Below are 23,912 nucleotides of genomic sequence, written 5' to 3'. Positions count from 1 at the left end.
GGCTTTAGGAGGAGAAGCTAATAATGTGTTAATTGCCAGCAGCCAAGTGTATGGCTTGGACTACTAGGCTATGAGAGAAACACAAAATGTTGCACCAACAATCAACCTGGTGTCAAGAAATCCCAATGTGTTTCACTCCTCAAAGGAGCTTAATTATTGATTGTCAGTGCATTGTTTTGCTTCAATAAATTCAAGTTGGCTTTTTTGATGAGCAGCTCCTCCTTCCTTTTTTGGCTTATTAGGCCCCTTTCACACGAGGCGGGCTCCGTTTTTACGGAGCCCGCCTCGGTCCGCCGGCTCAGCGGGAGATCTGTCCGTTGATCTCCGCTGAGCCGGCGGATGACAGGTCCCTCTCTGCTCACTGAGCGGGGAGGGGCTTGTCAGGCGCCGCTGCCGCCTATGGAGGGATCGGACGAAAACGGACAGCGTGTCCGTTTTTGTCAGATCTCACCCGATCCGATAGCGACGGATCTGGACGTAGAGCCATACGTCTGCTTTTAGCGGATCGGACGGGGTCGGATGTCAGCGGACATGTCTCCGCTGACATCCGACGCTCCATAGGCTAACATGGATCGCCCGTTCAGGTCCGCCGTCAAAACTGACAGGCGGACCTGAACGGTCCGATCGTGTGAAAGGGGCCTTAAAGTGTTACATGTTTTTAGGGGTTCATGGCCATGGAGGGCCTGGAGAGCTTGCTCCTACAGCCAAGAGCTGAGTACAGCTTGCAGTGGAAGACTATCTCTTCCAAGTATATGGTGGAAGACCAACATCCTGTAAGTCTTGGTGTTGGAATCATCAACAGGATGATTTCTAAATACACACCAATTCATCTTTAGGAGGGTGAATCACACATGAATAACAATAGTTCTTATCTTTATATAGCAAAGAAAAGAATGTGCCGCAAAATATATCTTTTGATCCCTAAAAGCACCCACCACCGCTAAGATGGTACACTTCAGAATTCTGAATTAATCAATGAGTCAAAATTTTGCTAATAATGGATTTAACAATGACTGTAGCAATCCAAGCCAACCTATTAGGTATCTCATAACCAATTTATTTTAAACCTAAAATTGAACTCTTGTCCAACCCTATGTCCTTCATAACTGCCCACCCCCAACCTTAGCATGCATTTTATTCCTTTTTAATAATTGCTTTTTCCACAAATATTCAGACCAGGCACATGATGTACAAGGTCCTTTTCACCTTTTCTTCAGCACTAAGAAGTCCATAATGATGCAGAAAGCAGTGATGACACAATGGCATAAGTGTTGCTCCCTGTGTTATTGTTTGTGAGTTCAGGGAGCTCTGATGATGTTCTCTCAGGGGGATGAGTCCATGACGCCCTGCATTGCCAGAATGTCTTTAGTACCCATTCAACCAGGAAGACTAAGGACATTTAGTGGCAAAAAAGGATTACTTTGGAGGACAGCCCTGGATTGAAGATGAGTATTGCAGCCAGAACTACTTTTTTATTATTTTACACTTTGGGGGAACCATTTAAAAATCGCATGGAGATGGGCTTGAAATCAATTTAGATTACTACAGGTTTGTGCATTCTCATTGTACAAGCCTTAATGGATATGAATATGCTTGTCACTTGTATTACACAACTACCTAATCTAAGATAGATTTTTTCATAAGTGTTTGCTTCGTATTGCTGGATAAACATTTCTTCCGTCCTGACAACTGACTGTGATGGAGCAGTATTTTTAGACAGACAACTTTAAACTGCAAACTGATTTCTTTTCCTTTTGTTTAACACCCAGTTAATAAAATACAGTTTCTCTGTTGTGTTATTCTGGAGGTCATGTACTTTTTCCGTCCAGTGCTAAGGAGAAGGCACTGACAGTTATGTTATGTTTGGCCTAGATTAGAGGCTTTACATTGACTTCGTTGTCTTTAGTTCAATATCCTCAATTTCCTACTACATGATCCTGACACTGACTAACAGCTCCATAACCAACTCTAATAAAAACATGTCAGTGTCTGGAACTCCCTCCTCCATTCAGTCACAGTTAATTCTAATTTAGCGTCTCTGAAACTGGAAGCATAGATTTTGAATTAAATGTTTAAACACCATGCAAATACTGACAAAGAAACTGACATTTTATTAGTGAAAGTTCATTTTTAATGCACTACAGTGATGGAGTGTTCAAGCTTAGTACACAAAGATTTCATTGTTGGACACAATAAATCTGCAGACATAATATGATTTGTGCTTTGCTGATGTTTTTAAGAAATTCAATATTAATGTAATTTTATAATAAGAGTAACAAAAGTTTTGTTTTTCTAACTCCTAACAAATTAATTTTACAGATTTATAGAAAATAAGATCAAAAGTTTTAGATAAAAAACTAATAGAAAGATATACATTTCATTTTACTAGACTATAATCAATAAAAATAGGTAATTTGTATCATTAAAACCAAACGCAGAAGCTGAATTACTTGCTTTGCCATTTCAAGTTAAATTGTTAAAAGGTAAATTCCATTTTTGTAGAAAAAAATAGCAAAAAAAAAAAAAAATTATACAGGTTGCAACAAAGTTTGTTAAAACTCTTGCAATGTATTTTGAGCACCCATAGGGGATTTTTTTCTTCAAATAAAGTGGAGTTACTCTTTAAATACAACCCTCTTCTAAAGATGCTAATTTACCTTTGCACTGAAAATCCCCCCCCCCCCCAGCCCCTGCAAAGTCCTTCAAATACCTGTTGTAGCTGATAGTAAACTCCACCTAAGGCAGCTTCTTATGATGGGGTGGCAGCAATGCTGCACTGCTCAAGAATGGGTGTGTGGCTTTTACTGCTGATTCACATGCTTATAGCTTGTCAATCAACACATGGACATAGCTAGTATCGCCCACTGCTTTTTGGATTGACAGCACTGCTTTTGTTGCTGACACCCTCAACTGTGAGCTGCAGTGTCTTGGAAGGGGAACGTGCGAGACATAAATGAAGGAGGATTTGGCTCAGGTATGGAAAGTAAAGAAAGTTTTTTGGTTTACTTTATGATGCTTGTGCATCACATAGCAACCGATTTGGAGCTTGTTTAGACAGGTTGTTTTGTCATACGGCAGCCTTTAGATTTACATGTATGGGTTATCTTTAAGTATGCATGACTAAACAATACTGCTCTTTTACACTGTAATTAGCATCTGTGTTTAAGAAAAAATACTAGTATGTGAATAATACACAAGATATATCATCATATCATACTTATTTGATTTTAAAAAGATTATCTAAAAATATGTTTCTCAGAAAGTGAGCTGATATAATGTTGCTTCAATATTATATACTGTATCTATGTTTTCTTAAAGAGTTAAAAAGTTACTTTACTTAAATACTTATATTGCAAACTATTATTTAGTTTAGTTGATTAGTTTACTTTTTAGGTTTTTTTTATGGAGATCAGCAAAAGAATAAAGTAAAATAGCTTTTTGGTTCAGTGCTCCATTTTCATCCACAAAGCAATGCAGTGCCCTTGTTTTGTTTTATTCAGGGAGGAGATGTAGGCAAATTTTGCATTTTCATACGAGTCTACGCAAATGCAAAACTGGCTTGAAGCAGATCAAATACAGATCTGGAGTTCAAAATGGAGTTCCATTGCAGGTCATATGCACAGGTCAGTTAATTCTAAATGTTCTCAGAAGTGTCTCAAACTAATGCCATTGACAGAAGCACAAAGCCTGGTGTCATAGGTCCTTTAAATTGAGATTTGGCACACTGTATGCATGTTATTCAAATGAGAATTATTCGAATGAGAAAGTGTAAGTTTACCTTTGGAGAAAAATAAAAACGTAACTAACACCATCCACCCCCCTCCTCGTTCCCCGCTGTACTTACCTCCATGGATGATGAGTTGCCAGTGGCTACACAGCCGTTGTAGAGGCCCAGAGATTTGAAATCCCTGATCTTCTCCCTCTTCTTTCTGCAGATCTTCTGGGACAGATTAGTGATGCTTTGTGCTGGCACTGAACGATCAGAATCACTAAATAGTTCCAGAAGCCCTGCAGAAAGAAGAGCTGGTAGAGTAGGGATTTCACATCCCCTGGACTACTGCACCAGCTGCACGGGCATTGACAGCTTATCACCCACAGGGGTAAGTACATAGAGAGCCGCAGGGATGGGGAGGGTGCACGGTGATAGTTCACCTTTTCATTTTTTTTGAAAAAGTGAACTAACCTCTTCAGTATCTGTAGTCTCCTCTATGCTCACCTATAAATTCCAATTTTATTCTTTAGGTGACCTCCCACCAAATTATGATCGGTCTATTTTAAGGATTCATGTTATGTTCCAGCTCAGCAAGTCTGTATTTACTTCAAACATGCAGTAAGAAAATCATTTATTATTAATTATTATTATTAATTTTACTATTAGGATGAATGGATTTTTGAAGAACACACACATAAACCAAGTAAGAACATGAAGGATTTTTAGTAAATGAAAAGCTTAGTTTTGTTCTGAATTAAGAGATAACTGCAATAGCTCTAGCAAGGTTGTCTTCATGTTTGTGCGAAAATGAATTCACTTCAGGAGTAAGGATTTTTCTGAACATCTTGTGGCCTCGGCTGTCAACGCTTTCAAAGGCATAACCTGGGGGAGATTGGTAGTTTGCAGGGCAGACTTCATTTTTCTTGAGTGTATAATCAGAACGATACATGGTGCCACTTTGGAATGGAGCAGAACTGTGCAGAGCTGCATTTGTAGGCTTGAAACTCTGAGTAGGATGTATCTCATGGGGTAGGTAATGTGATTTGAAAGTTGTCAGGTCATCAAATTTTCCTACAGCCTTTGGAATTTCATGATCCCGCTTGATCATTTCTTGACGCTTACTTTCCCAAGGTTGAAAATCCTCTTTCATTGTAGAACTTCCCTGAAAGGGCACGTTGCTCCTTCTTCCATGGGAGACTGGACGGATTGGGGCAACATAACTGAGGTGGTGTGGCACATAAGCCAGATGATTTGTAGTGTCCAGCTCCATGTGCGTAGTAGGTGGAATATATTCATAAGATTTCTGAATTTGAGTTGGAGCTACTGACCAAGGCTGAAAACTATCACGGAATTCAGTGCTGCCTTGAAATCGAGCATTGCTACCAACTTTACTATAATCAGGTTTGCAGCTTTTTGTTATCTCTCCAAGTGTTCCCTTGAAATTGATGCGATGAGTGGTGAGATCATCAAATGGTTGACTACTGGGTTTATATTCTTCTTTCGGTCTTTGATGCCTTGGCGAAATTTCATGGGGAACAAAAGAAGTACGATGGTTTGTGGTGCCATCAAAAGGTATGCTATTGCGTTTTGCTATACCAGGAGGCTTGAAACTTTCTCTTGGCATTATTTCCTTTGCAAAAAAATCATCTTGGAATGTAGTTGAATTTCCAAATTTAACAGTAGGAGGTTGGTAGGTATGTTCCTGTTTAGCAAGTTCTCGTTTACTGATATCCCATGCTCTGTAGTCATCTTAAAAAAGTTAAAACATAACACTTTTTATTAAAAATAATCACTTTATGAACCCAAGTAAAGAAACATGGCACAACAGTATGCTTTGCTCACTGAATTATAGCAAATTATTTGCATATACTACTATATTAGTTGCTGAAAAGAGTTGCGTTCAAGTGAAATGTAAGGAAATAATACAATAAGTTGGCAAATAGATTTAAGATTCCCTAGGTTGCATTGGACATCATCCCTTTGACCTACGTTTCTGAAGCCCATCAACTACCTGTCCGCTCTGTGGAATCAATTTCCTTATATAACAGTATTTCTCAACTATGGTATTATTGAGTTCCCCTGGGCTACCATGAGCACAGAACCCAGTTTGTCCTGGATTAGCATCATGACTTGCCATGGTGCAGGCAGGCCAGTCTCCAGCACCATAAAAGCTAATGAAGCTCTAGGGCAGGATAAGCATGTCATTTCTTGATAAGGTTTTGGTGGCTGGCTTGCCCGCACCATGGCAACACATGACACTGCTCCAAGGTAGGCGGCAGGTAGGCTGCCCCCCAGCATTCAGGAGAAGAAACAAGTTTGCCTCCTCCAGACTTGCCCGCACCAAGGCAACACATGACACTGCCCCAAGGTAGGCGGCAGGTAGGCTGCCCCCCAGCATTCAGGAGAAGACACAAGTTTGCCTCCTCCAGACCTGCTCCACTTCCCACCCCATGATGCACTGCTGGAGCCAAAAAGTAGGGATGTGAAGAGAGGACTGTGGACTATGATGGGGAACTATGTGATTGGTGGGCTCTGTGATGGGTCACTGTGCCACTGGGGGACTCTGGGTGATGGGGGGGGCTATATGATTGAGGGGCCTCTATGATGGGGGGCTATGATGTGATGAGAGGATTCTGTAATGGTGAAGAGGAGACTATGATGTGATGGGGGGACTTTAATGTATAGGGGCCTCTCATGGGATAGAAGGACTCTGATGTGATGGGGAACTTTGAAATATTAGGTGGGCCTCTGATGTGTCGGGGTGCCTGACATGATGGGGGGCCTCTGATGTTGAAAGTTAATTTCATCAAGTTGGTTGTGTCACCAACTAGCTGAGAGCTGTAACAAAGGCCATCTGAATCAAAATGGAACACCCATCCCTAAACATAATGCCATGATGTTGATCCAAGGAAGGCAGCAGGCAGGGCCACCTCTGGCATTCAGGAGAGTATGGAAATCTGCCTCCTTCAGACCTGCTCCACCTCCCACCCTCTGAAAGTTTTTGCAAATTTTCAAACCTTCGACCATGTTCTTGGAAAATTACTATCTGCCTTGAAACAATTTTTGCCACAATGATGATTAGAATAATGTGACAAGTGGGCACATAATAACTTCTGGAACGAGAATACAACATAATTCTCATATAAATATTAACAGACATAAACAGACTTAAAAGAGCTACACTTGGAGGGTTATAGTGTGCTTTCACATTTATATTGTGTATGGTATGTACTGCCAGGTAGGTATGCGTTTAGATTTGCACGCGGTTGCAACAAATCTTGTGGGCTTGAGGTTTAGACCTTTGCTTTGTGAACCCCCCCCCCCCAAATTTTTAGCACTAGCCGCCACTGCTTTTCAGTAAACTCCAGCTGCTGGAACATAACTGTCCTTTGCTGATAAATGTGTAGGAAGGATCGCTGCCTACTCCTGACCAGTCCATGTAGATAAACAGTGAGGAGTGGCCTCAGCTTACATATCTCCACCAGACCATGCCCCTGACACGTTTCACCCCCTCCCCAGCAAGAGACGGATGGAGATCACCCTCCCCTCACCCTCCCCCCCCCCAGGGGAGACGGGTGGCGAACGATTCTCCTGGCGACAGCACACAGAGAGACACCCTTTTTTGAAGCCTATTAGAGCCTCTGGCTCTAATCACATGCTTAAAAAAAAAAAAACCCATTGGAATCCATGCGTCCGGCACCCCTCATGTAGATTAGGGGGCCGGACGCATGGATGGGGGATGGCGCCCCCTGCGCCCCTAATGGACGGGCCTCCATTGCTGTAAAGTGACCCCTAGCAATGAGGAAGAGGCAGATAATGAGGTAGATGACTGTCTGTAAATGCTACCATTTGGTGAGAAGGAAAGTTCTGAATGATAGGCACTCATCAGCAAAGGAGGATTTTGTCTAGGGCAGCTTGCAGAGGACTGGTAAAATTACCAGCAGTTTGGGTACCTTAAGCATGAGGAAACACATGACTGCACCACAGAGCTCAGTGGGAGCAAAAGGCACTCATTCATCCCTTTATGCATCCCCCCTCCCCCCGCCACAAGATTATCCTACTGCATCTTCCAGAAAATCCGTAGCATCTAGTAACAGGGAGGGAAGCATCACAAGGGGTTTCAGAGGCTTAGGATATGCCACATCAGTGGGTAAGAGGGTCATTGTGCTACCTGACGGGGGGACTGCTTGAACCTCAGCAGATTTCTCCTACACACACACACACACACACATTGTTCTGTCCAGTAGCATCCTTCCCAAGGGAAGTGTCTCTTCCACAAACGATCTCCATGTCCAACATCTTAATGATGGCTAGGAAAACTGCTGGCTTTCAAGGTGCTCTCATTCTAGGTCATGGAGTCAGCCCCCTTCTACAAATTTTATGGCTAGTGCTATAACACAGTGACAAATGATAGGACGATGGAAGTCAAGTGAAAATTGAAGCAAATATTCCCTTCAAAATCCTGCATTTTACCTCAGAGTTTGAGGCCTATCGTGATGCTCTGGCAATGTAAAGATGCGACACAATGTATCCGCAGCATGAGCTCAGCTACAAAAGTTATAATGTTAGCAGGTCAACCTCAACTGCAAAAGTTAAAAGGTCTCTATTTGTCACCTATTAAAGTGCTTGTGTACTGTCCTGATGCTTGCCAATTTCTACCATACACATGCCTGAAGTCTATATTTTTAATATTATGAGGAATAATTGGGGTTGTAGAGATAAGATAGGGCTCAGAGAAAGTGGGTATGTAGTTTTGAAGTGTTTTTCTGTACTCTTTTTGTAATTTTATTTTGTTTTAAGACAAAGAAGTTTTGTACTGCGGAAAAAAAAGAAGATCACAAACTATACAGTGTGCCACTGTTCAATTTTATGAAGTTAAGGACTTTAGCTTTATTTTTTAAGAGGAACCATCTTATAGCTTTTAGATCTGTTGTAGCTGCTACTTCAATGGGTCGATTAAGGCCTATTACTAGTAATTAATGTGGCACATCACTGCTAAGAGGTCCAGACCCAACTTTATTCCAATAAAAGTCAGGGGGACAAGCTAAAAGTATTCAATGTGGTCTGGGGGTCCAAATACTGCTGTATTTAAGTAAAGCTAAATGTAAAAGTAAAAAAAAAACATTTACACATCCAGATATGTGATGTCATAATAAGTTTTTGTTGTACTAATCTGTAACCCCACATACAGCCTTATGGCATTTCTCAAGCATGAAAACTAAAAGATCAGTGTTCTTTCAAAGTTACCCCTAAGCCACATTAAACTGCCATGCATAGATGTGAACCATTCCCATAGTAAAAACTGGGGTCTTAAGCAGCCCATAGAGTAATTTTTTTTCACTCAACCAGTGGGCTGAACAAAAAAGTGACTTAATTCCCCCATCCACACACTCGATGTGGATGGGGGAATCCTCCCCCCTGAGCTATTGTATTTGGACAGCGGAGGGACTTCCCCACTGTCAGAATACACTAATCACCACTGCCGGCTATAGCCTGTGGCACTTATTAAGTAAGGAACATCCAATCGGTAGATAGACTTCTGTACAACCAACCTGCCCATACATGGACTGAAATCAGCTGATCCTGAACCAGCCAAACTTTGATGCATATAGAGATATCCTGAAACTGTAACTAACCCCAGGTTGATTAACTTACCTTTATAAGTAGGGTTTGTGTCAAACTTTCCCATGTTAATTTGTCTGTTTTCTACCGGACGTGCAGGTCCCACTGGTTCTATTTTATGAGCATTAAAATCTCGGTTATAGGTTGTCCCAAGTTCAATATGTCCTGGCTTTGGTTCATATTCTTGATGAGGACGTACGGGGCGGTTTGTTACATCATATGGGATATAATCTGATCTGAAACATACATGCATGTTTTTTTATCATTAAATTCACAAACTGTATTTAGGTACAAGACAATTAACCCTCCCCCCATCACCTTATCCTTGATATCTGTAGATTTTAGGAAGAATAGGTGACATTTTGAAAATCTATGAGGACCTTCATACATCTATGGAGCCCCTTGATGGATTTTTGATAAAAAGTCATACTGGTCAGCTTAGATGTTTGAAGCCAGTAATGCTATACTACACCACTGTGTGCTCAACACAGAGGCCTTATCAATTACACATTCTGCTGCAACCTATTTTCTATAGCTAATGTGAAGCCTAACTCCAGGCAAACAGCTAACTTAAACAGATGAAATTAAATTTTTGAGTCATTTTTCCTGCCAAAGGATTTGAATTATTGTTCATCCACTCCTGAGATTTACACAGCTCTGGGACACAGCACAGCCCCGGCAAAGCAGAAAGCCAAATGATTCTGCAGTTAAGTAACACAAACAAGACTTGTCCCTCCTCCAGCCTGTGACTGGACAGTAAAAGGAGAAGCAGCACACTGATCAGCTCATCCATTAGTCACTCCTTGCAGTGCAGCACAACTGATTGTCTCCTTCTGCTGCTTCTTCCTACTCCAATCTGAGCTCTACTATATAGTGGATTGCAAGTCAAACTAAGGTACTGTAGTTACACTATGTGCAAACAATGTGTGGAAATAAACCGCCTCTACCTGCACTGATTGCATTTAAAAATACACATACAAATGCATTATTGTATCCAGAGGTGCATCATTTATATCTGCCTGGAGTTCAGCTTTAAGTATAAAGTGTGCTATTGCTGAACTCCCCTTCTGAAAATGCAAATTGGTTAGCTGTCATGTTGAATTAATGGCTCTTGCACATGTTGAGTCACAGGCATGGAACAAATATGTAGGTCCGGGGTCTTGGCTTCACTCTGACTTTGCTGATCTGCATGCTTGTTCCAGGTCATTTAAACAGAAAGAAATTAGGCCAAAGTATCAATATGGCAATCAGGCAACTAGCATTTCCCAAAAGTGATCAGCAATGGCTGCAATATTCTTCTCAGTGGAGCTTTCCTTTAAAGTGGTTGTAAACCCTTACATGACTGGCCTCAGGTGATACACAGTGATGAAACAAACCAAGTCTAGCTACAGCCTTCTCTTTTCCACATCTGTTTAAAGTAATGAATTTATAAAGCTTTTCTGAGAGTTCAGAAAATGAGACGGAGATCTGAAATTACACACTGCAGAGCTCAGCGAGGAGAGCTCTGTAAGCTGATTGGAAGGAAGAGACCACCCCCCCCCCCCTCCACACAGTACACAGAAACAGAGCTGGGGCTGTTGATCAGCTGGAGGTCTTTTGGTGTCAAGAAAGATTGTCAGAAGTGATTCTTGGTGACAGAGGAACAGAGGAACAAAGCAGTAGACAGAAATGACACTTAGTGCTCTTAATAGAGACAAGCACGCACTATAGAGGGATATGATTTCTTGATATTTCATGTCTGAGGTTTACATCCACTTTAAGTGTGTTGAGAAGCCAGTTTTAAATCCAGAAGAGATGAGCAAGTGTCCCTCTTCAGATCTATTTTCTTAGCAAAGCAATAATGATTTGGACAAACTAAGACATTATTGTACTCCTTTTGCCTGTTGTCTAAAACAGTGGTCTCCAAACTGTGGCCCATAGGCCAGATGTGGCCCTTTGCTTGCCTTTATCCAGCCCTTGGAAATGTATTTCTCCCAATGATATGAGGCACGACATGACACCAATAATGGGATGCTATTTCTCCCATTAATGCCAATGATGGGGCACGAGTCCTCCACTAATATCAATGACGGGGCACTATTCCTCCAACTAATATTCCTCCTCCTACTAACCACAGGTGTCACAGGTTTTTTTCACTCCCGCTGATCACCAAGACTGAGATATTGTCTACTCCCACTGGCCACAGTTCAGCCCCCGTAAAGTCTGAAGATCAGTAAACTGACCCTTTGTTTAAAAACATTGGAGACCCCAGTCTAAAAGAATCAACACACAATTGAATGTTCACATGATTAAAACCCAACTCTGGAAATTAGATAATATCTACCTTTGCAGTGTGCCCCCCCCCAGACTGCAAGGGTTATATACTCTTTATGTGGAGAGGGTAGATAAAGAGGCAGTACTATCCCCACTCCAGAGTGTTCTTCTTCTCCCTGAAGCTCCAGGCAATAGTCAGTCCCTTGGTGTCACAGGAGTATTAACACTGCACTGTACCTGAAGGTGAAAGCATGCGACCGAGGCAGAGAGTGGCTAAGAGGGGAGGTTGCAGTGACCCAGTTGCACTGCTGGATGGAACCTGCTGGAGTGCAAAATAAGGTTATTCCTTATTCCGTCACCCTTAGACATAACAAAGCATTTAACTAGTGCAGGGGTACTGTACAAGGATATTTTTTTGGTGTGCCTGGAGTTGGGCTTTAATGGTGATGGCTGCATTATTCTTAAAAAATTCAAAATAAAGCATTCAAAAACATTACTTAAATGTTGTTACTCCTTCCATTTTTCCACGGTTGCCTTGGTACTCATGCCTTGGTTTCATGCTATTTGGTGGTTGTACATTATCATACTGAGGGTATTTCTCCACATATTCAGTCAGTACACAAGGTTGTCCAGATTTGTCAAAAATCTTTGTAGGAATATGTGGGCAGCGGTGGCGCCTGCAGGAAACAAACAGATTAAACGATTAAGAGCACTGTGACCACAAATTACTTAAAAACCTTATATGATAAATGCTATATGATAAATGGGCAGGACAGCACACCATGGAAGTTAGCCATATAGATGGTTCAGGCTGGGTTCACACTATTGCAAATTGGATGTGGGTTTCCCTGCATCCAATTTGCATGTCAGGAGACTGTGACCGGCTCTCTATGGAGCCAGTTCAAACAGCTACAGGACGGCTGCGGAGCGAATTGCACAGGAGTCCTGTGCGTCTTCTGGTCCATTTCAGGTCTGAATTCAGACAAAAATTCGGACTGAAATCGGACCTGAAAGCGGTGAACAGGGACGCACCAGAACCCTGCTGTGATCTGCTCTGCACGACAGTGTGAACCCAGCCTTAAAGATGAATTCCAGGTATGGATATTTTATACATAGTTACATTGATCCAGCTTGGACCAATATAACTAGACATGTGCCATACCTGGCCAAAGCCCCCGGCCATTGCTACTCCAGTAGTTGCTTCCAGGTCCCATGCCAAGCAGCTGCCTGCTACAATCTGAACACAGGAGGTTGGCCACTCTGCAATGGCACCATTCAGAGAATGCCCTGCATGAACACAAAGTGTTCTCTGATTGGACGGAGTGTAGACTGTGACGTCACCACCTCACCTCTCCACTTTTACAATCAGAGAATGATTTGGATTCATTCTGAAAATACAAAGCATTCTCTGAATTGCACCACTGCCAAATGTGCAATTCCTGTGTTCACATGTAGCAGGGCAGCCAATCAGCGCAGGACGCTAAAGCAAGTGGAAATCACTGGAGTAGCGATGTGTACTTCAGTGATTTCCAGCTTCCAGGGGCACCAGCCAGGTATGGTATATTGATATATGCAGTTACTTGGTCCAAGCTAGACCAATCTAACTATGTATAAAATATTAATTCCTGCAATTCACCTTTAAGCACATCAATGCTCATGTGTTTTAGTAGCTTTTATATTATTATAATTTACTTGGCTAAGTACTGGATTTTAACATAACTTCAATTCTACATTAAATAAAAAAAAATGTAATGTATTCTTCCTGCTATTCTTGCAATGAATAATAAAACTCATATACTTGAAATAGGTTTTGGACTGTTTGGCTACATTTGGATTATTTGTGACTCATTCACATGTTATCAGTAAAAAATACGGATCAGAAAGACCTATGGTTTCTTAAGTGCAGTGTGGTGGTGAGGTGTCCTAGGAGGACATCTATTACTGGACTCCTTGTAAAGCACACCCAAACCGCTGCATGAAAGGATGTAAATATAAATCATGCATAAAAGACCCCCCATGTGATGATTAGTGGAGACAACATAAATATGTCCTCATCACAGAATCACTATATCTTCTCTATCCAGTCATAGCTGTAAATTAAAAAAAAATCAAATAAAAAAAATAATTAAACTACTGACACCAGTGTGGGAACTACGAGGATCGCAAAGGTCGCACTTGTGACCGGCCCCTGGCGTTCCACCACCGTGGGGGTCCCAAGATGGCAGGAAGGGTCCCGCTGCGTGACCGTAATAAAGGGTCCCACAATGGGAGTAAAGGACCCCAGGATCAGTGGAAAGGGCCCCAGACCTGGAGGGAAGGGCCCCAAGCCTGGAGGGAAAAGCCCTGGCTGGGGGTCAGGAGCGCTCTTTATGATTGTACTCTGGCCCTGAAGATTCTAGTTACACCTCTGCCTATAGCATCTATGGGAATTCATGTTTTGCACATACAATAATTATAAGCAGTATGTATACTGGTTGAAAGTCACACAGTCTACTGTTATAGCTGACATCTGCTGTTTATATATAACAATGTTCTGTTGCAGTGGCGGATTTAGTTGCTACATTACTTGTCACTGCAACCTTACTATGTAGTGAAGTTGAGATGTACTTAGTCCGAGGACAGGTTCATCTAGCGCCCAGGGCAAGGATGTGGAACTGTGCCCATTCCTCCATTGTTAATGCATGTCTTATGGGTTTACTGCCATTTCCATCTTCTGTCCCCTTGCTCTGCTGTGCCCTGGGCAGCTGCCACTCTTGCCCACCCATTGTTCCGGCCCTGGGTGTAATCACACAGGTGCTCCCATATGGCTGTACTCAGGACTGGCACTATGTACTGCCTTGTAGAAGGCAGACAGGAGTATCCATGTGTACCCCATACCCAAAATATATAAACTTACCATAATAATTGGCCTGGTAAATACTGGTGAATATTAGCTGACTATGGCAGTATACATTTATCTATGTAGCTTATATATGCAGCAGAGCTTCAGCAGAGAACATTAAAGTGGTTTTAAAGGCTCAAGATTTTTTTACCTTCATGCATTTTATGCATAAAGCTAAACACCTTTTGTGTACAGCCCCCCCCCCCCCAGCCCCCCTAATACTCACCTGATCTCCTTCTCAATCCAGCAATGTGCATGAGAGCTGAGGTTCCCCCGGGTCTCTTATTCCTCATTGGCTGAGACAGTCAATCTCAGCCAGTGAGCCAATGAGGAGAGAGTGGGGGGCGGGGTCGAGCCACAGCTCTATGTGTGTTATGGATGCATAGAGCGGGGCTCGGTAGCAAGCACGCACCAGTGCCCCCAGAGCAAGCGGCTTGCTAATGGGGGGCACTGGCTGAAGAGGAGGAGCCAGGAGCACCGGCAGGGGATTTGAAAAGAGGAGGATCGGGCTGCTCTGTGCAAAACCACTGCACAGGGCAGGTAAATAAAACATGTTTGTTTTTTTTTTGTTTTTTTTAAAGAGCCTTTAATATCACTTTAAACAGGAACTGCAGTCTGCTCACATAATTTGTAATAAAAACATCTTTGCCATTCTGAAGCTACCCTCCAACCACTTTGCATATTATTTTATATATACTGTGATTCTGTACTTGCCAAATATGCTGCAGAAATCTCCCTTCACTGAGTCTGGCTGCATCCATTTTAACTGTGGGCAGCTGAAGCTGCTACCTGTTCACTTCCTGGATTTACACAGACAACAGAGGCCACACCTCATTGGTCCTCTTATGACTCACCCAAGAGGACCAATTTCAGTTAGAGAAAGCTGTGGAGTCAGTGCAGAAGAGCTGAAGGCCGCTATTGAAGCATCCTGGTCTTCCATAACACCTCAGCAGTGCCACAGGCTGATAGCTTTGAGGCAGTAATTGCTGCAAAAGGGGCCCAAACGAAGTACTGAAGTACTGAGTACATATGCTTATACTTTTCAGAGGTCTGATATTGTTCTATGCACAATTCTTGTTTTATTGATTGCATGTAATATTCTAATTTTCTGAGATTGTGGATTTGGGTTTTTCATGAGCTATAAGCCATAATCATCACAATTATGACAAATCACGGCTTGAACTATCTTGCTTTGCATGTAATGAGTCTATCTCATATATTAGTTTCACATTTTAAGTTGCATTAGTGAAATAAATTAACTTTTGCATGATATTCTAATTTTTCGAGTATCACCTATATAACATTTGGTATGTTGAACTTTCAATACTGACTGCTTGTGATTAGCAGCAATGGATAAAGCAAGTGCTTTGTGCAAATCACAGTTTCTACTGACCTCTTGTGGACAATGATGGTATGATGCTTGGATACTTATTTTATTGTTATAAGTATTTATATGATGTCCACAATTTACAAATATTGTACTTTCATATCAGGTCCTGAATTCAAGGACCTTAAGATCCAGGATCCTTACCTCACATTCACATTACATACACATACTAGGGCCAATTTAGACAGGAGCCAAGCATGTCTTTCGAGTATGTGAAGAAACCAGAGCACCTGGAGGGAACCCACACAAGCCACTGTGCATACATACCTATGTTTACGTGCTGCAAAAGTACAAACACATACTGAAAACCATATAACTTAAAGTGGAGCTCCAGACATCGGGGGAAGGAGGAGGGGGGGGCCAAACTTCCAGGCGCTAATTCCTTTTCCAAGCCAATGATCCCAAAAAGAGCTTGTCAACAAAAACTTTATGTATTTTACTTTTTTCCTTAAAGCGAAGCTCCACCCGAAAATGGAAGCCCCGCTTATTTGCCTTCTCCCACCCTCCTCTGACACATTTGGCACCTTTCGGGGGGAGTGGGTACCTAGTTTTGGCAGGTACCCACTCCCACTTCCGGCTGACTTTGCCGAGGCAAACAAGGACCACTTCTGGCAAAGTCAGCCGGAAGTGGGAGCGGGTACCTGCCAAAACTAGGTACCCACTCCTATCTTTTCACAATGACTCACCTATTAATGATATCCTGCTCATCAGTCCTGTCTACTTAAACTTAAGCTGTCCAGTCCAGATGATCTCTGCCTTCGCCTTGGTCACATCTCTAGAGATGCTCTCCTGTGTTCCTGTTAAAGACTTGCTTAGCTGACATTCCTTCTGGCTCCAGATCCTGCTTGCTGTTCTACTACGCTCATCTCTGGCTCCCTGACGTTTTGGCTTGTCTGACTATCTGTTCCGGTTCCTGAACTCTGGCTATATTTTGACTACGATTACTCCGATTACCTTTTTTTATTATTATTAAACAAGTGTGATTTAACTGTACTTCTGTTTCAGTCTGATTCATGGTTTCTGACACTCTGCAAGTGAAATCTGTGCAGTTTTCCTATCAGTTTTCATGCAGGTATGGTGTGAACAAGCCCTTAATTTCCTTTAATTGTTCACCTAGACCTAAACAAGCAATTAACCCATTTTAGTGAGGGCATAGCCCCACTGCAAGGGATCATTTTTTAGTTGCCCAGAATTTGGCTTTAGGCTCACCGGTCAGACGAAGTTCCCCCTTACTATTATACAAAAATAAATCCTAAAATGTGGCAGTAGATTCATCACACTGGACCTAGGATGAAGGCCCATGTGACTAATCAACACCATGTTTAAGGCTGGTTATCCTTTCAGTGTATGTGGTAAATCAGCACTATGGGGTGGTGATATTTTGATTACTTAATCTATGTTCTAAAACTGAATTTAACGCCTGATAGTTCAGTCCCACAGGAGGCCAGTGCATGCTGTAACATATGGTAAAGATTTTTGTAATCTTCCTTGACTAATATGACCATGTATGCATATAAACTCAGTACTGATCTGCCAGTATGAGTGGTTCCCCTGGGTGATCAGGGCACGTTCTTGAAGTGCATCTATTCCTGCTGAAAATGATGTCAACCTGAAACAAGAAAACTAATACAGCCACCAACCCTAAGAACTGATAAGCTGCAATATTTTCCATTTTTGTTCTTCAGTTTAGTTGTATAGTTACCTTGAAAAAAAGACACAAGTCCATCTAGTTCAACTAAAAAAAAAAAAATCATACAATCCCATATACACAACCCTTCACCCACAGTTGATCCAGATTCCAGAGGAAGGCGAAAAACCCCAGGAAAGCATGAACCAATTTGTTCCAGCAGGGGAAAAAAATCCTTCCTGATCCCCTGAGAGGTACTAGGATATTCCCTGGATCAACTTTACCTATAAATGTAAGTATCCAGTTATATTATGTGTATTTAGGAAAGACTCCAGGCCTTTCCTAAAACAATCTACTGAGATGGCCAGAACCACCTCTTGATGGACTCTATTCCACATTTTCACAGCTCTTACTGTGAAGAAACCTTTCCGTATTTGGAGATTATTATTATTCCAGACGTAAAGATTGCCCCCTTGTCTTCTGTGATGGCCTTCTATCAGTTTGGTTGCCCTTCTTTGCACTTTCTCCAGTTCCCCGAGATCCTTTTTGTGAAAAAACTGAACTGCATATTCCAAATGAGGTCTTACTAATGATTTGTACAGGGACAAAATGATATCTCTCCCTCTGCAGTCCATACCTCTCTTAATACAAGAAAGGACTTTGCTCGCTTTGGAAACTGCAGCTTGGCAATTTTTGGGGGAAAAAATACACTTTCATGAATTAAAAAAAAAACAAAGCAGTAAAGTTAGCCCAACTTTGTTTAATGTGAAAGATAATGTTATGCCTAGTAAATAGATACCTAATATGTCATGCTTCAAAATTGCACACACTCGTGGAATGGGGCGACAAACTATGGTACTTAAAAATCTCCAAAGGTGACACTTTTTTACAGGTTACATGTTTAGAGTTACAGAGGAGTTCTGGTGCTAGAATTATTGCTCTCGCTCTATCGATCATGGCAATACCTCACATGTGCGGTTTGAACACCGTTTACGTATGTGGGCACGACTTACATATGCGTTCGCTTCTATGCGCCTGCACGGAGGGACGGGGCGCTTTATCTTTTTTTTGTTAAATTTGTTTTACTTTTCATTTTTACACTGTCCCTTTAATTTTTTTTATCACTTTTATTCCTATTACAAGGAATGTAAACATCCCTTGTAATAGAAATAAGCATGACGGGTCCTCTTTATTGGAAGATCTGGGGTCAAAAAGACCTCAGATCTCACATTTACACTTAAAAGCAAAAAATAAATAAAAAAAAGTCCATTTACATTTACTAAAAAAAAAAAAAAAAGGCCCCTTATGGCCCATACACACGATCCAAATATCGTATGACAGATCATACGACTTTTTTCGATTAATAGTTGCAAGTAGAAGTTAAATAGGTAACTAAAGTCACGAAAATTCTCGTATGACAGAAAAAAAAAATTGGAAGTGATGTCATGTGTTGTAATGTATTTGTATTGTATTTTCGGACGACAACTATACTGAGTAAACAAAAATTGTACGATCTGGTATCTTACGAGGAAAATTTTCGTGCTTCTCTGATCGAATAATATGGGATGAACTGTCGTGATCGACTCTAGAAAGTAGTGTACACACAATCTGAAAATCGTACGATTCTTCCTCAGATGACAGTTTTCGTACGATATTCGGATCTTGTGTACGGGCCATTTAGGCTGTTTAGGCGGAAGTGACGTCAGAGGTCACTCCAGTCCTCCAAAGGCATAGAGTCAAGTGGGGGCTATCTTGATCGGATCGTTTCCACCTTTACTGAGCTCTTCAGTAAGCAACCGGGAAGCGGTGGAAGGGGGGGGACCTCTCCCGCTGCCTATAAAAGTGATCCCTTGGTGAATCCGCCACCAGATCATTTTTATGTGAAAGAGAATCGCCCAATGTATCTGCTGCCATAACAATATAACGTCAAAGTAATGATGTATATAAACAGTGGGCGGTCCGGAACTGGTTAGAAAAAAAATTTCCAGCAAGAACTCATCTATGTGGTCTTTTATTTAACTCTCCAGTATCTTCCCAACCACAGAGGTTAAACTAACAGGTCTATAGTTATTTGGTCCCTTTTTAAATATAGGCACTATATTGGCCATATGCCAGTCCAGTGGTACTATTTCAGTCATTAACAAGTCCCTAAAATTAGAAACAATAGCATTGAACTGACAGAGCTCAATTCTTTTAGGATCGGTAGGTGGATGCCATCTGGTCTAGGTAGTTTACCCACCTTCATTCTGTCTAAATATTTCTGGACCATATCACTTTAAGTGATATCCTTTAACTTTGCATAGCAGACAATCATTAGGTACCATTGCCTTGTCTGGTGACCAAGGACTCTATTTGGATGCTATACTGTGGACACAAAGCAAAGGTAATCAGGCATACACACATGATAATGGTTTACAGCAGCAGATAACCGTTTGCACTACAACACAACAATAAACACAGGTAATTACAAGGAATGCTTTAATTTTATTACAATATACATTTCAGATTTTTAGGTATATTCTTAATACTAGTTTAAAAAGTCATATATGTACATGGGGGCTGTACTAAAAGTAATGCAAAAGTGGGCATAACTTTTTCATTAACCTACATAGGTCCTTCAAATTTCATATTTTGGTGAAGTAACTTCGTTTATAGTAAGTTTTCTTCTTTTTCATTGCATGTAAAAAAATGGATTCCAAGTAGAAGCAAAGTGTCATCATATGAGTTCCTGACAAAACAGGGGTGAAGGCTGTCCGACATCCACAGAAGGCTACAAAATGTTTACAGAGATGACACCATTGATAAGAGCAATGTCTTGTCATTGGTGGCTCTTGTCAAGTGTCTCCAAAAGGATATATTTCACCAAAAGTGGACTAGAATGTTGCCACCATCCCATACATAAATATGTGAGAAAAAGTCCCCCAGAGAGGATTGGGGCTTTAAAGGCAACTTGTCAAGTGTCAACTCCGCAAACATTCTGTAGCCTCCGATGGATGTCAGATAGCCTGCACCCATCTTTCATCAAGAACCCAATGACAGCACATTGCTTCTGCTTGGAATCCATTATTAACTTGCAATGAAAAAAAAAAAGAAAAGAGTTACTACCGACTGCATCTACTAATTAGTAGCATATTTGAAACCTGGGGCAGATCCTTTCTTTAACATCCCTTTCCCCCGTTATATAACAAAAATTTTGAATTACCAATCATGAAATTAAAGTAGAACTATAGGTAAACTATTGGATAAAGCAAGGAATAATTATAACCTTTGTCAGATTATTTGTCACTGTCTGTGTCCCGATACAGAGATTTCCCTTCACTTCCTGTCCCATAACCAAACAGGAAGTGAGAGGACATCGCTGCAAATTAAGGGAATTCCTTGGGGACCCCAGGTCACCAGAACTAGTGTCCCCATTGGAAGATTTCCCCTCTATTACTTTTCTGGGGACATCCCAAAATTTGGGATTTTCTTTTACTTTCAATGAAAATGGTAAACAGGACAGACAGAGAAGGTGAATCTCCTTAACAGGGGCTCAGGCAGCAATAAAAGCTCTAAAGCGTTCTAATTCATCCCCACTCTGTCCAAAACTGGAAAAAAAAGTTTTGCCTTTAGTTATGCCTTAAACAAATAATAACAGAAATAATAATAATAATGCCCAGATAAGCAGCTCAGAGAGTGACAACCTTATATTGATAGTCAGTGTAAATGTGCCCCTAACACTGGCAGTTCTGCCCCCCATCCCATGTAACACTGGTGGTTAATGTAGAGCCTTCCCTATCACACTGGTGGTCAGTTTTGTACCCCTCTTCCATCATACCTGGAGCTATGCAAGCTTCATTGGAAGGAAGACCAATGTGCAACAGCGCATAAAATGCACCCTGTATGTGGCAACACCTACGAAAACCACAATTGCCACCTTGCTCTAGGTACATCACTAGTGAGCTGGAGGCCTGATAGGAGCTTAATGGCACAAATGTTACCACTATGCCTGTAGATTTCAGGAAAATTAGGGCTATTAAGTTACTATATGGTGCAAACTGAATACTAGCAAGAAGGGCCACTTGCCAGCCAGTGAAAGTGGAAATGTCAAAAATGACCAAAATGACTAACTAGGTGGTACAGGGTCCCCAACACCCTACATAAACAGGTTCCCACAGAGTTATCTGCTGTGTTGGAGATGTCAGGAGGAGGGCTCTATGCTCCATGTCTTCCGGTCTTGCTGACATATAAGAGGCTGGTGAGTGACTCTAACCTGTTCCTAAAATTCAACTTTAGATGGACCACCTCTCTCTGGGGTGGGTTTTAGGCTTCATGATAAATGTTTCTGAAATATAATTTTTCTCATATCAACCACCCACATTCTAGCTATCATTTTACTGTTAGGCCTCTTTCACACCGGCGGCTGTTCTGCTGCTTTTAAAAGCATGTTTTGTTATTTTGGAATTTTAAGACTCCAGGCACAGCGATCACTTGCAGTTGTACATTGCGATTAGCAGCGTTTACGTGCGTTTACATGTGGAACATTCTTGCCATTTCCGATGTACTTCCTGTTTTTCTTTCCTCATTGCCTCTGCTATCCACAGGAGAAATAGTACACTGCGATTACCTGCGGTTCTGTGCAGATAGCTGTGCTAAATCGGTCCTGGACGTAGTCAAATGAATTTTTTCTAACCGCACAAAACCCCATGTAACGAAATGCAGTTTGTGAATGGGGCCATAGGAAAGCATTGTGTGAGTTTAGGTGCGGTAGATAACTTCATCTATCTGCAGCTAAAAGCTGAATTCTATCCGCAGGTGTGAAAGGGGCCTTAGGCCTTTTTAACCTCCTTAGTGGTAATCGGGAGTGTGGCTCGGGATGAATTTTCAGTACCAAAAGCGGTAACCCCGAGCCACACTTGGGATCACATCGCAGGATCCATCCAAAGTTACTTACCTTGTCACCAGGATCCTGCGATGTCCTCACGCTGTGTGTGCAAGATGTGTCCTCCGCCGGATCTATCACAGTGCCGAGGTCCGTTCCCTGCGAGCGTTGCGACACACAGGGACGGAGCACGACGCCAAATTCAAAAAGTAAAAAACACATAACACATACAGTACACTGTCATCTTACAGATTACATTACTGTATCAAATCATTTCATATCCCGTTTGTCCCTAGTGGTTTGTCCCATGCCCTGCATGCAGTTTTATATTATAAATACTGTTCTTTCTGCCTGTAAACTGGAGATTGTCCATAGCAACCAAAACCGTCCCTTTACATCAAAAGTGGTTTTAGACCAGCTAGAAAACAGCGATAATAAATTGGAATCACTTACAGAATTGATAGTGATTTGTGGGGAAATCCGTCATCAATCACTGAAAAGTAATGACAGCGACAATTCTGCAACTGAGCAAATTTCAGTGTTTTTGATTTGATTACATTATTGAATACTTTTTGTTATTATTATATTATTATTTGTTATAATTATTTATAGTTATTTATTATATTATAATTTAGGATTTCGTGTTTCAAACTTTATCATACCCGGGATGTCTACTAGACTCTTGTTTGGACAGATTTAAGTGTGTTATTGCTAAGAATTACAGGCCTACAATATAAAATGCCAAATTTCCATGCAAAACAATGTACCGCTTTGAGAATCAAAAATCTGAAATAATCATACCGCCAGGGAGGTTAATACATTAGTAGTTTGATGTGTTACTTTGTGTTACTATGTATTACACTGATCTCTAAGAGATGTAATGAATACTATTTGCAGTCATTGGATGCCATTACACCAGTGTCCCTGTGTATTTGTTTTCCTTAGTAACTCTTACTAATGTGTACAGGACATCATAGGCACACCCAGGCTATGCTCCTAGGCAACTACTCAACATACTGTACATGGACCTCAGCTACCTACATCTTATTAGGCTTAAAGTATAACCTTTCGCTGCCTGAGAGATACACACACAGCAAACAAACAATGAGTAATGTCTTTGGTAACACTGGCACCTGTAAAAAAAGAATCTGTGGGAACAGACAGGCCCTATTATTGTGCCATTTAAGAGAAATAAAGGCTGAAGCAAGGTAAACTAAGCCAGAATTAAATAAAAGTGTCATCTACTCTGTATCTACTCTAAACACCTAATATCTGTGTATACTAAGTGGTCAATTTTTTGAAAAATTCAACAATTTGCGCAGTGAAAGTACATGTACATTAGTTCTGTGCAAATGGTGCAAAAAATACATGTTTTTAGACTATTTCCTGTGCTGGCCAAATGTTTCTCATTGATTTAAAACGGAAAATACTACATTTGGCCACTAGATGATGCTAAGTATCAGAGTATTCTAAGATACTATGTGGTTGATTTACTAAGGCCTGATTCACACCTATGCATTTTTAGTGCTTTTTGCATATTTTCACTACAGAACGTGTTCCATAGGAAAC

General features: G+C 41.3%; 1 protein-coding gene across 1 annotated transcript in view; it reads right to left on the bottom strand.

Annotated features, from left to right (window-relative positions):
• Positions 1-2,989: 2,989 nt before the first annotated feature.
• The window catches only part of SAXO2 (stabilizer of axonemal microtubules 2), a 33,865-nt gene continuing 12,942 nt past the window's right edge, over positions 2,990-23,912 (bottom strand). The window contains exons 2-4 of the mRNA XM_073618574.1: positions 12,085-12,264; positions 9,368-9,570; positions 2,990-5,461 (exon numbers count right to left, since the gene is read on the bottom strand). Of these exons, the coding sequence (XP_073474675.1) occupies positions 4,467-5,461; positions 9,368-9,570; positions 12,085-12,264 (1,378 nt within the window). The 3' untranslated portion in view covers positions 2,990-4,466. The remainder of the gene's footprint in view (positions 5,462-9,367; positions 9,571-12,084; positions 12,265-23,912) is intronic.

Source organism: Aquarana catesbeiana, linkage group LG03 (genome assembly GCF_042186555.1).
Source record: "Aquarana catesbeiana isolate 2022-GZ linkage group LG03, ASM4218655v1, whole genome shotgun sequence".
Taxonomy (NCBI): Eukaryota; Metazoa; Chordata; class Amphibia; order Anura; family Ranidae; genus Aquarana; species Aquarana catesbeiana.
This window is presented reverse-complemented; position numbering and strand designations above follow the sequence as displayed.